Consider the following 14,387-nt stretch of genomic DNA (forward strand, 5'->3'; position numbering starts at 1 on the left):
ATCGTCTCGTTCGTCATCTCGCAATTATCCTATTACGCATCCTGCTTGTGACCCGCCTCTATGCTCAGTAGGTGTAGAACTTCGTCTTCCATTATTTACTTACTTTGCTGGTTATTTATGTTGGTCTCTGGCTCCAAAGAAATCAACTGCTTGTGTAAATTCCTAACATTGGTTTTTGGTATTTGCCTCCCAGGTTTTTGTTAGTGGTTATTTTTCATATTTTCTTTTTTGTCCGGTTTATTGCTTTTTTGCCCCTTCGTGTGTTATGTGCTTTTTTCCAATTTTTTGTTCGGATATCACGTAAAGCCTTTTTTCTACTGATATCCACTTGGCTCATTGTTCCATCTGCCGCCCTTCACTTGCTATCACTGACAAAATAAAAGCGCTTTTTTGTTTTCAGTTGTGTACTTGATCTTTTTATCTCCTGAAATAAATAGGATGCCATTTAACGAATCCAGGAAATACATTTAGACCGTTCTCGCCTTGGATTGCTTCGTGGTGTTTCATCCCTCATTTGCATTCACCTCATGGGTGGATTGTGTGCACACAGCATATATGTGCTGCCAAAAACGGTACACATTATTTGCTTTGAAAACGACATTACGGATCCAATTTTCCGTATCCAAATAAGCGTTTTTCGTATTATACGTCGTATTTACCGAATCTTCTTCGTACACTGTCTTCTCTTTTGTTTCCTCCGGCACAAATCCTACCGCTGCTAATTACATTGGTATCCTGCCTCATTTGTCTAGTTAGCCCGGCTTCAGTATATGCACTACAGTTTTAAGAAGCAAAGAATCGCTGACAGAAGTCGACTGCTTTAAGATTTTGTGATATTATTAACAACACCGTGTTATAAGCACGATTTGAATTAGACACGGCTGCTGTTAGCATACTCCTTTTGAAGTTCCATACTATTTGCGTAATCTATAATAATATCTTCAATTTCTCACCTATTCACATCGGCTTGTATTTAAAGCGATCTCTCCCCACTCTGTGTCTAATTACTTCGTCGCAATTACAATCTTCTTGTTTTTGGTATTATCCTCAAGCCTTGCTCATTTAATCTATCCTACTTAATTTTGAAATTAATTTACAAAGTGCATGATTTGCGGAACTTTCTCGTTTGCTTAACGGACTGCCTTTTAATTTACTCCTTTTTTCTTCTTAATTTTAAAGTTCCGCATCCCATGAAATCCTGCTTCATTTTATGCCCTCAGTACCAGTCTTGCCGCTCTTAATTGTCCCCAACGCGCTTTCCTCAGATTTCCTCATTTTAAAACCAAACCGCAATCTGCATGGGTGAATGTATTTGGAAATCCTGTGGCTGTCACTCCTTTGGTTTCATCAGCGTCATCACAACATTTAAACCGTACTCAGTTAGTGTTTGAATGTTGAGGGATTCGTTGAATTTAGATCGAACTTTTAACACAGCTCCCATTTAGCACCTAGTAGTTTCTTTTACAGGCTACCCCTCTATCTGCAAAGCCACCTTTCCCAGATGCTATTCGAGTGGATTTTTCTCCAGTGGAATAAAGTGGTATTTTTATCTGCGTTTTCGTGCCTTAGTTTACGTCTGCTCTGTTGCGTAGGATTGTCGACAGTTCGACGCCAGATTCTCTCATTATTCCGAAGACGCCAACGCTACTGGTGAAACCGGCAACGAAGAACCCGATTTTAGGCTTCTGCTTGATCCAGACCGCCCTCTTACTCCTGACTACAGCGAAGAAGACATTGTCCGCATGATGCTGACAGCAACGGCTGCGAATAGCGGTAGCGGAGGTGGTCGTTTGCGTGGTGCATGGTGGTGCGACAAGTGCATTGCTCTTCTCTCCGCTCCTGACGTCGGAATTGGCAATCTCTTTGCTCTGCTGCGTCAATGGACGCCCTCAACTCAGCTCCAGTTGGACACAATCGTTATGGAGGTAAAGTCATTCTTCAGGAAATTTGATTTTATTACCTGTTAGATAGCCAACTATTTTATATCTGTTCGATATTGACCTAAAATAGGTGGTTTGGCGTTCATAAAGCCTCCCCGAAATGATTGGCATTAGTTGGTACGGAACCGTTTATGGCCTTAGTTTCACATTCCTTGCATGTGGCGTGTTTTAGTTGAGTGTCGAGTCGTCGCCGAAGAATTGGTAAGGCGTCATAGTATGGGAAATTTATTAGTAACGAATAGGCGATAGGAATGAACGAGATGCCGTGGTGACAAGTCCATTGTCTAGCCTCTATTTTTACTTCCACTTCGACTTTCCCAATTGATTTTGGGTATGAACAAACTTTTGCATCATTAGCTTTAAACTACTTTCAGTTGTATTTTTGCCATGTTAATTTTCCACTTTCAATCAGTAGCGGCACGGGCTTCCATATTATTATCAAGACCAGCGAGTCCTTTGGGCTGCTATGGATCTTTGATTCATCAGCAAAATTATGCTGTTTTGTCATGGTGCTTTTTTTCAGATGCTCTACTTGTTTCAGAACCGTAGTAGCTATCCATCAAGTAACTGGACTGACGGTTTTTCGTGGTGTTGCAGATTCTAAAACGCGGTGCTCACGTGGATGACAGAGATGGAACGACTGATATGACTCTTCTCCATTACACTGCAAAATCCGGTGCTCTTGGGAACGAGGATCTTGCTTGCAAGTGAGTGCTGTCTTCAATCTTTTATTTACATCATGTAGACGAACCATATAAACGCCTTCCATGCTTTGCCAAGGGGGTTGAGGATGTTCGTTTGAAGGTTCAGAGCTAACATTAGCTCCAGAGTTAATATATCCTAGAAGAAGTATTGATGATTGAAGCCTTGTTATTACAGTAGCATGCTGCTCAATCTCATCCTGTTTTGAGTGGTCTTTATGGCACTCGCTTCGACTAATGTCGCAGCCAATTCGAAGGTATTCAATTGGTGTTATGTTCCCTATAACCCAGGAACGAAGATTACACCATAGTTTTTGTCATTGTGAGAGGGCTTGTGTTTTCAATCATTGTGATGTCTCGCGTATTTCGACATGGTTCATCCGCCGTGGTCTTTATTGACAGATTCATTCCAAAAAAGACTACTTAAGAGGTACTTCTCAGTGGTGGACGGCGTTGTGTACTGAGTTAGTTTCTTAGGCGAGCTTGCTCTACAGCAGAACCTCGGATAATTTTTATGGTTATTCTTCATTTCCACTTTTTTATGTCGCTCAAGTAGTGAGACGACATAACACCCTACTTTGCTCATACTTGTTCGTTAGTAGTAACATCGGAAGCGCTTTCGGCGAATAATTTTTAGCCTTTTAGGTGCTGATCGTACTGCATTACTAACCATGATACGGAAACATAAAATCGGAGTAGCCATAGCATCGTCCTCTCGGAGATTCATTTAGACGCATCCATTCCTCGAAGCAATGCCGTAAGCATCGTCAGCCTTTATGGGGACCAAAGTGAATGCGTTTTTAAGCACAAGCGAATGGAGGGTGTGAATTGTAGAGGATGTTTTCGGGTCTCTATCAAATAGAATGAATTGATAGCCTTGTCTCTGTCTCAGTACGATCAATCTCTCCGACCGTCCAGACACGATCTCCGTTCTTTGTCATTTCGTCCAGCTGCCTGTGGTTGACACCAGCTTTTACCATCTTTGGCTGGGTATTTGATTATGATCTCCGGGACGTTAGCAGAAGTTTTTTGAAGCTGATCTCATTGACCGTTACTCACTTTCAGCAATCTTGTATTTCTTCTCTCCTAGCCCTTTTATTTCATTTGATCTGCGTTTGTTCCTGACTTTAAACTCAACCACAAAAAGTGGGTATACTTCTCTTTGCCAGCGTTTTTTTGAATCCCTCTAAATTGCGTCCGTTTGAGTTGTCCAGATAATAATAATTTCAATTAGGTGGATTTTTATCCCTCCTTCACTCCTACTTTTCCAAGAAAATATTCACATTTAGTAAATTGTCCAATCTCTGAGTTAGATGTTTCTTTTGTTTCAAAATTAAAATTAATGCTGTTATGCTTTTTTACTTTCATTCCTTATGTCTCCACCCCTGAGTAGCGGTACTTCCTCCAGTGAATATGATGATTAATAACTTAGGGGCTCCTTGAATTTCTGCATAAAACCGGATGTGTTTGCTTTATACAGAAAAGGCAGAATCACTTCACATTATAAATTGTATGCACTAAGCCATAATAAGTGCAGAAGTAATCACCAGTACAATCCGTCATCTTCTCTCAACGGGACAAAAGCTGGCTAAGAATCCCACTTTAATAAAACACTTTGTTTCCCTAGCTCTAGCCACTCCTGTTGTGATCACACTTATCTCCGAATGGGGTGGGACTGATTAATTACCGGCTAGGTGATCTTATGGGTTGGACACGTAGCACCTGGGAGTACTTGAGTCAAAATCACTCTCCCTCCACCCCTGTTAAAGTGAAAATCCTCACACGGGTGAGCTTTGGAGCATGATGCATGGGGTCTTCCTTTGTGTTGTGCAATACGATTATAAATTTTTTTGGATGTTTTGAATTGTGTCGCTTGGGTGGATCTTAGTTGCTGCTCCTTTTTTGCCTTCACCGATACATCCACACTGAACAACACTTCCGTCGGGGTGATAAAATTATTCGAAAATTTGGAGCTTTATTTCCATTATAACTTTTCTCAGCCTAGTATCCGCCCCAGTGAATGCAGTTATTAATATCCCAAGGGCTTTTTAAATTTAATTTTATAGCTGATCTAATAAAATTAAGGCGAACTAATGCAGTTTGATATCCCTTCGACGCATCTCTCGGTGACAATCTGATAAGTAAAAACCAAATTACATTTAAAATTGAATAGGAAGTAAGAAAAAAACTAAAAGTGTCAAGAATTGGTTCATAATACCCATCTTCATCGATCTAGGGACGTCAGGGCTCAAGAATACCCTGTTTAGTTATCCCTCCACATGTCATTGGCTGCCCAGTCGACCCTGTCCCCACCAACAGAAGGCATCACTGATAAAAGGCTTTCTGTAAGCCCGTTCTAAGTAGTGAATTGCTTCGCTCCTCCCGTCCGATGCTAGGTTCGCCATCACTTTCGACTTTTTCACCTTCCTCCACAATATTCGTGACTCGCAGAACCTCCGCTTTTAATGTTTCATAGGGTGCCGCCTCAGAATCACGTTTGAGATACAAATGGTGGCATAATCTCGAAACATCGGGTGGTAATCGTGACCATATTATATTAAAGCGCTCGATTTCACTTTGTATGCCACCTAGACGAAACTGTGCTTCAGCTTGGCGAAACCAACCCGGAACGTCGTTATTCCAAAATTGGGGAAGGACTACTCCTGCTTTTCCCATTTTTGGGATGTCAAGCTGACCCTTGATTCTGGCAGCCTATTGATCCTTCATCTAGATGACCTTGAATTTCAAGAAGCATGTGCTAGATCGTGGTCGAGTATTTTTCGTGCTTTAGTTGACTCTGCATGTTTGGAAACGTAGGAAATCTGAGGTTTTTAGGTTTCAATAGATCGTAGTCTCGTAACCTAAACTCATTGACGCTTGACGTTAGTTCTCTTTAGACGATCCACTGTCCATCCCACACTTCTTTGCAATCAATTCATTCCTCAGAGAAATGTACCTGTTTTGTGTACTTTGCAGTGCAAACAGAATTGCCCGGTACGATTTTGCTGGAAGCCAAGTAAATATTGTGCTCGACACGACTCGAAGGTGTGAAAGGAAAACCTACTTTTCTTTTTGAGATGCAACCAGAACCAGAAGTCAAGCCTATTACTACACTGCGGTGCAACTCACGACTGCATAATGCCAACCTCATCCTCGAGAGTATTTGCACTTTATTTTGAGTGGGAGAGGGAGAAGCTGCCTCATCCTCCATATTTTTTTCCAGTTAATATTTCCTCCAGGTAATGGCTGCCACCTTTTCTTGTCATCCGCATTAGACAATCATACTATCCCATGTGACCTGGAGTAGAGAGGTGGAGAATAGAAGTGAGATAAATGTAGAGGTGGTTAGGGCTAGTCTCGCAGTTTGCAAGCCTACATTCCCTTGGAAATGATTTTGGACTTTAACTGTGATAACTTTAGCCACTAACTTTTATTCCCATGCTTGCGCAGGACTTTATTCTATCACCTTATAAACAATCAGACGTTTATCTTCAAACCGGGAGTGTTGATTCACCGCAATCTAGAAAGTGTAGTTGTTCCTTATCGTCAGTTGGTGATTAGAAATGTTACTGATGACGGGTACGGGATGGATGAATGGTTTCTGCTGCCAATCTGCTTCATTTTTGTTGAGTATTTGACTTACAGAAAGGGGAACGAATAAGTGAATAGAACCAAGATGAGTTCACGATTGCCGGATGAACGCATGTTGTAGGTGAAATTGGTATATTTCATGCTCTTCATATTAATAGAACAAAGTTGACGGATGGATGAATGGGTGCATTCGTGGTAGACGGAAATGCAGGTCCCGGCTGAATGAATAGATTGAGTTGCAACCGGTTATTAATTCTAGGACGGGTGCTTTCGAGATGAGTGAATGGAAGGAAGGAAGTGAACTGGAGAGATGGATTCAGGATGAGCAAATGAACGAATCCAACATATATCAGTCGTCCTGAGATTGAATGTACAAAGTATGATGGGTGGAATAAATCCTCTTCTCAATTTTCAGAATCGCAGACTTCCTGCTGGATCAAGGGGCATGTCTGGAAGCACGCTCGGGTTGGGGGGACATGACACCCCTCCACCTCGCTGCATACTTCGACTGCCCGCGGGTGGCGCAACTCCTACTGGCACGCGGAGCCGACCCACTGGTCCGTTCGGCGGCCCTTGAAGGCGCCACGCCACTGCACCTCGCTGCGGCGCAGCTCTCTCTCGGTTCCGCGCGCCTCCTCGCTCGATTACCGCTCGCTCTTGCTCCGCGCAACAATGGTCTCGACTCAGATGCCGCCGCCGCCGCCGATTTTGCACCGCTTGACTCACCACTCATGTGCAAGGATGCGCTGGATGCAGCACTTCGAACGCCCTATGGTGAGATTGTTGTCTTCACTTTTTTCTTTTAAGGTGGATGGGTAGATGAAAAGGCATTCAAATGGACTAGCATCCGAATGTATTGATGGTTTGATGAATATACGGTTTGGCGGGCGGACGGGCTGACGGATGAACGGACAGGCAGTAATAACAACTGACAGCTGTATAGATGGGTAATCACTCTCTTCTCCGCCAATTACGAATTAAGTACTGTGGACACCCCCTTCTGGGATGATGGTTCTTGCTATCGTCCCAAGGTGAGCCGACGCAATCCTCTACCTCACCCTTCATGAGACCAAGTAGCTGATTCATTGGTCGTTTGACATTTAAGTGGACCCATTTCTGTCTGCCCATTGACTTCCGCATCTTCCTTAGTCCGATGGCCGGGTTATTGGCAGGGTTGCTTCATCGTGAGCTGATACTTTTATTGCTACCCCTTAACCTTCACGCCTTTATTGTTTTATGTCTCATTTGTGGTATTTTTGGGAGATATTAATTTGGAATGGATGGATTGGTGGTCGCACGGAAAGACGGTTGGGCTGATGAATGGAACACGAATTTTTGATGAATGAGTGGGCAGTTAGTCAGAGATAGACGATTAGTTGCATAGATGGGTGGAAAAAGAAGCAGACGCACCCTCGGACGCTAATTTTGTAAACTTTCCAACTGACCGTAAACATTCTTTCGATGTTACTGTTGTCAGGGGATTCACATTGCTCTGACCGCTTCGATTCTTCTTTTGTTTCCTTGATGAAACGTTGTTATTTGTTTAAAGTACATGTGCAATGATGCGACGCCCCAAATCCTGCCCTTTTTGTAAAAACGTTCACACAAACCACACAACTCTCCACTGCTATTAGACAGCGTACGCTAACCCCTTGGAAGTACGGATGTTTATTTTCGTAAATAATTGTGTCTACAACTGTCACGACACGGTTTGACTGTCGTGAGTTTTCCTAGTAGTTCGCTTATACGTTGACCACGCATCCAGGGTTAAAAGTTCAACGCATTGAATTGAACTTTTAGAGGAATACTTGCTGCATTGTGAGATGAAAGCTACTAAGTTTGGGTTTGTCATTAATTTTACAGATCTACGGCCGTCTTTTAAAATGTTTCCACCACTCAATCTACAATCTTATTGTGGATGAGATTTTCACCACTGTACCCTGCCATTGAAGTCCTCTGTACGGGTAGATAAGCATGGATTTCGGTTTGACCGCGTGTATGAATAGGTTATTCTTTGCGATCGGTTTTCGTTAATGCTATTAATAAAATAAGTCTTCCACTAACTTGTCCAAAATAGTTTATCTCATTGGATTATTTTAAAGATTACTTTTTGTTTGTTCTTGATCACTTAAATAGACTGTCTCCCGCCAGCAGGGGAGTTACCCGAACCCCTCTCCAGCATGCGTGATCGATTAGCCGAACTGTTGGGTCCCGCTGTTGATAGAAAAACCAAACTAAAGGTGGGTTTTACTCTTTCCTTCACTACGTTCTACTTACTTATCAGTAGCATTGTGTGCTCTGAACAAGTGGCTCACTTTATAGTTGGGGTGCTAAATGCTATTTTACACTTATGCCTTCAATAAAATTAACCTTGCAAGTTAGTTTTATATTGCTCCCTTTCTTCTCTCACTTCGTGCTGCTCCTTTTTCCTCTATTATATCAGTAGGCCTTGGCTCTACTATAAGATTTATAAGGCAGTTTCGAAAGCATACTTTCACCGCAGATGTAAAAATGGGGGTAAATAATACTTTACCATGGCAGGTTGTTAAGTTGCTATTTCTTACTTGAAGCTGGCAGCAAAACCGTCATCTAGCTTCCATAAAAGGGGAAGGCTAGTGTTTTGTCGTACTCATTACTGTAGGCAGATGTTGGTGTGCCAGTAGCAAAAATTCACATTTTTGACATGCTAAATATGGAGACAAAGCTCTTATCCTCTTATTTGTGTGGCTAAATCAGAGCACCCCAACTGCCTGATCAGGTTTACGAGAATAAAATAGTTGAAAGGGCAACAAGCGTAACCGTTGGTTCTCATAGGTGGTCGCACCTGGCGAAGGTGCAGCAGAATGCAACGTCACTTGAGAAAAAAAACCCTACTTGACTTAATCTATCTGATATAGTGAAAGGACTCAAGTTGTGTTGCTGCTTGTATTCTATCCAGCTGGATTTTCTGGGCGCAGGCTGCACTGCCTCGTCAGGTTACCGCGTGTTGCCAACAGCAACACAGCACCTGCTTCAGGGTTATTTGGGTAGCGAGATCCACTCGCCCACACCCCAGCGCTCTCGTTCCACTGTAAGTCCAATAACGGGCGACCTGCTTGCTCCAAATCGGTCTAGGAGTCCTGGGGGTTCTCTGCTTCTTGGCCTCCTTGCGCCGGCATGCAGTGCCACTGAAGTTGCCGCTCCTATGCCTGGTAAGTTCCATCTAAGAACTAGGATTGTTGACCCCGAAACGTTCCCATTTTTTCAGCCGAAACGGGAGTCCTATCGCCTCGAAGACCACGTAGGGCGACTGTTGCATCCACGGAACCGAATACCCCCTTTGCATCACCGGCGCGGACTCGTGGATTGAATATTTCACCGCCTCCGCCGCCTCCTCCTCTATCACTGACAGTTTCTTCCGCCACCGTTACCCCCGTCAATCACTCCCTTCCCTCCACCTCTACTGTGTCTGCCAAGGTCACATTACGCGCAATGGGACTGGCTTTGGGCGACCGAGTTTGTGTTGGACCTGGTGGCGGTAGTAGTGAGGCGTCAGCAAAATTTTCCGCTACAGCAGCTGCCACTAGTGGGCGAATGGGTCGACTGAGGTACTGTGGACCGGTGGAATTCGCATCTGGGGTATGGGTCGGCATTGAATTGGATGAGGCTTATGGAAAAGACAATGGCTCGGTCAATGGGGTGAGTTTGAGCGTGTCTGCCTGATGGAAGAGATGCTTGCTCGTTAGTGGCGTTTATAACTGGATCACATGAGTAGCTGAATTGTAGACTAATGCTGGGTTCTGCCTAGTCCGATCCAATTTTGTACCGATCATTTAAGAGCTTGTAGTCGGTATACCTCAACTCCGTGAGGTAGAAACAAGTATTGCCGATTTTAGTGGGTCCATATTGACGTCCTCTTTTTAGAATTTACCCTCTCGGTACTACAAAGGGTTGGTTTATGCTCTACACTAATCGCAACTCTTATGACAGTCGACGTTTATGCAACCGCTTTCAAAGACAGTGTTTGCTATTCATTCCTGCCACCTTTCATTTTAATGCTGTCCAGTGATCCATCTGGATTCCTCACATCTTCATTTGAAACAGACGTCTTCGAGATTGGAGTAGACATGACTTCTATGATATATATCGTATCTTCTCATACTCCTTTATTCTGTGACATAAAAAGGGAAGGGGGGGAGGGGGGAGGCATCCAGGCGACGAAATCGCGCCCGTTGTCTTTTCAAATGGGGTTTGCTTACTGCTCCCACAAGCGCAGTGCCATTTCTGAGGACACAATAGAACATGACAGCAATGTGATTTATTGCTAACACTTGGGTATTGAGTTAATACTTCGGATATGTACTGTATTTATTTATTTTCTAGGTATCCTACTTTGAATGCGCCCCCAACCACGGTATTTTTGCACCTATCGGTCGAGTGTACAAGGTCAGTCGGACAAATGGACAGATCCGTCCCTGTTTTGTGGAGGCCAACGGGAGGCGTTCCACTCCGACGCCGTTGCAAAATATCCCTGTTGATGTCTCCCATGTTAGTGCCAAAGTCGACACTGGTTAGTGTTCATTCCCCTCCTACTTGTCGTCTTTTAAAGTTACGATCCCGTTGCCATGTCTGAGTCACTCTTGAAGGCTCGCGACTCTGGAAGGCACATAGATGGAATAAGTCGAGCTTTTCAGCTGTCGTCTCTTACGGCTGATGCAAATTTCGCAACATTTTACCCTATTTTACTTTTGCCTGGAGTAAAAGATGTTTAAAGTGGAGCTGAAACTAGCACAGTTCCTATAGGCAACGAATTTTGTGCCTTAATTGCAGTTATGCAGAGTATATACTTATCGAAATTGATTTAACTTGAGAGGTCTTTTGAGCTCCTCAGTATGCGTTATTCTCCTTCTTTTTACTTCTACTGCCTAGTTGTTTATCTAGTGTGCTCTTGACTCTGTCGGCGTTTGGAGCTTGTCTGACCGTCAGACTCCACCGAAGGCTTGTCAAAACATTTAAATGAACGGATTTTTATTCTTCCGTTCAGGTTTGCACAAGCCGTCCGCAACAGAGGATTTTAAAATTGGCGACAGAGTTCTGGTTGCGGGTCTTCGACGTGGAACCATCCGTTATGTCGGTGAAACACAATTTGCACCTGGTAGGCGGCGGATGTCTTTCCTCAGCAGTGTCTCTTTTCACGTGTTTTTCTATTCTGTCGCTGATATTGTATTTAACTAGCAATGTATGAGTAAGATGGAGTTACCCAATTTTAAAATTTTCGTCTAGTTTTTAAACAAACCATCGTTTCATTGCATACATCATGATGCGTGTGGTGATAGACATTGCCGAAGGCATTTGTTAGTAGAGATGAAAAATAATTTCAATAATTTTAAATGGAAGTATCATTTGCCTCCTCTGTAGGCATTTGGTACGGCGTGGAGTTGTCCAAGGCCGTGGGAAAAAACGATGGCTCTGTGGAAGGTGTTCGTTACTTCACATGCGAATCGAAACACGGTGTTTTCGCACCAGCCCTGCGTCTACAGAGGTAGGCCTGTTTTCCTTTGTGTCATGGATAAGTGGGTAGCTTTGAGATACATAATAAACACGGGCATTTCCCCTGACAAGTAAGTCAGCAAACGGTCCGGAAATGGCACGTTTTTGTAGCACGCACGAAAAAAGTGACCGGGAAATTGAGGGTCTTTGCAGCTTGCTGTCATCCATTAATACATCTGCTACCCATTCACATACACGGGTAGATGAATTTTCTTGCATAGTCGGGATACAATGTACCCACCTCTGGACCAATAATTACGGCCTCAGATTATTCGGCCATCTACGCTTTGGAACGGGATTAAGCTTGGTTTCGTAAAACAGACAAGCCTAATTTAAATTAGGCCTAAAATGGTAGAATTTACGATGAGAGGGAACTGGTGCAGACCAATTGTGGGTACCGCACTGATAAGTTTACGCATTGTTATCCTCTATACGGTGGCCATAAATGGTCGAGCGTTCTACAGGTCACTTCAGGTTACAACGAACTCATCATATTAAGGCATATCGAAAACCTCACGAACCTGTTTGATAATCTGATGCAGGTGCATTCTAAGTGTTATGCGCTTGATGAGAGGCCTCTGAGGCTTTGAAAAGGATCGGATTAAGCTCGGCTCGTAGAGCGTGCACTTTGGATCACGACAGGTTCGTTGAATCACCACCTTTATGCCACGATGGTTGAAGGTAGGGGGAAAATAACGAAACACAGTGGAGGGTGTTGCACCGATAAGGTCCCGCATGCCTTGTACAGGTGCCGCCATTGTACAAGTCATCGGGTGCGAGGCGTATCGGAATTGATGCAATAGGAGATCGCTTTAGGTCCTTCAGCTTGGTTTCAGCTCGCTTTGTCTCATCCCTTCATTCATCTGTGTCTACTTCATCCAAGCCTGATCGTCTTTAGAATTTACAAAAGGGGTTGTTTTGACAGCGCTAGATCTCAGAGTGTACTTGTCTTCTGTCCAACTTATGTAATTTACCTTAGAGTCATCAAATTCCTGTTGCGATTCATTACTATGTCTGGGATCTATCTATCTCAAATCTGATTCATCCATCTACCCAGTTCCGTTGAATTCATCCACTAATTCATTACCTAATCAAGTGGAAATAAAAAAGTATCAGCACATTCTCTGAGTTTCTTCCTTCGTTTTAATCGCAGACTTCCACCACGCAATCGATCCTCGGATCTTGCCAGCAACAACGATATGAGCCAGTCTGTGCATGCGGACTTTCTGCCCGACTGCCAGCGTCGCCATCCTGTAACCCCGGAGTGTACACGCCGGTCCGACCTCGTCTTTGGTGACAACTACGCATCTCTGGGACGTCCACGACCTTCCACCGCTTCTGTGAGGGCCTTAACTGCTACCAAAGGTGGTCGTGGATGGACCTCAAGTGCTGCCGAGGAATTTTATTTGCAGGTTGGCATGCAGGTGCTATGCACGGGAGAACTTGGTAGGTGGCCTTTGTTGTGATTGCCCCTCCCAATTCAACTATGCTTCTAGTTATTGAATTTGGGGTTGATGTTCTTTGGAAACGATTTGATACCTAACAACACAAAAAGTTCAGAATCCGCCTTATTATCAAAGGACTGGGTTGATTGGCTAGAACTTACGTCAGCACTATGCAGTCGAAATCAATGGAGACTGGTACAATACATCCTGTTGTTTTCATGTCCCCTTCTTGATCCTTTCAGGAACCCTTCGCTACATCGGGCCCGTAGACTTTACTGACGGCTTATGGTTAGGCGTGGAGCTACGCGGACCGCATGGTCGACATGATGGTGCGGTTGCGGGCCGCCGCTACTTTAACTGTGCCCCCAATCACGGTGTTTTGGTGCGACCTTCACGGGTGACCTTCAGGGGTATCAATGCGGCCAAACTATTGCCCCCGGGCATGGTGACGACCTTCGAAAAGCCTCACAACAAGGCAATGGATACGAGGTCTATCCAAAGTCATCCATGATTCCTCTTTCTCCCTCTGCAATTTCATCCCTCTGATGCATTTTTCTGCTTTTCTTTACTCCAATTCTCTTTTGGTGTTAATTTAGTGCGATAAAACCAATCGTGAGAGTTTGGTTGTATATTTTCCATCTTGGTAGTCTCTCTTCCCCCCTTAGTTTGTGAACTTCATTCTATTAGTTTGATCTTTGATTCTTGTTTAAATCAACTTTTTTTTTCTCATTCTGTACTTATGCTTCTGTCATTGCATTTATTTAACGAATTAAATATTCTTCCCTGAGGGTTCTTGCAATCCTTGACCTTCTAAATGGGCCTTTTTGGAAAGTCTTTCTTACGGCTATGAGGATTTGGGATGTATTGGTAGAGCAATTGTAGTAAGTGTGATTCTTTGATGGCGTTTGATTGCACGGACACTTAAGCCTTCGCGGTTTGTACATCCACTCGGCGGTACGGCTTCAGGGTCATGCCATTAGCTTTTTAGTCCTTTTGTGTGTCAGTAGTCTATTTTCTGCCACACTACCAGGACTTTCTACTGTAATACACTAAGTTTTTGTCCAGCTCTAGGTTTCGGTACTGGATCACTTGGGGGCTCCACCATTGTCCGTCTGCCCTACTGTACGGTGGCAATGCACATTCTAGCCGAGGACTATCTTTCGGCTTCAGGGGAGTCTCAG

At 43.8% G+C, this 14,387-nt stretch overlaps 1 protein-coding gene across 1 annotated transcript; it reads left to right on the forward strand. All coding sequences in view use genetic code 11, as the record gives it.

Moving 5' to 3' along the window:
- Nucleotides 1-1,742: 1,742 nt before the first annotated feature.
- EGR_03283 (CAP-Gly domain-containing linker protein 4) lies at nt 1,743-13,717 on the forward strand (the record flags this gene model as incomplete). The annotated part of the gene is made up of 10 exons (XM_024492532.1): nt 1,743-1,925; nt 2,538-2,647; nt 5,618-5,686; nt 6,648-7,006; nt 9,130-9,423; nt 9,480-9,910; nt 10,595-10,781; nt 11,256-11,366; nt 12,878-13,207; nt 13,449-13,717. 10 exons carry the CDS (start codon nt 1,743-1,745, stop codon nt 13,715-13,717), a joined length of 2,343 nt encoding a protein of 780 aa, XP_024352933.1.
- Between the last annotated feature and the right edge of the window lie 670 nt (nt 13,718-14,387).

The sequence above is a fragment of the Echinococcus granulosus genome (assembly GCF_000524195.1).
Source record: "Echinococcus granulosus chromosome Unknown EG_S00017, whole genome shotgun sequence".
Taxonomy (NCBI): Eukaryota; Metazoa; Platyhelminthes; class Cestoda; order Cyclophyllidea; family Taeniidae; genus Echinococcus; species Echinococcus granulosus.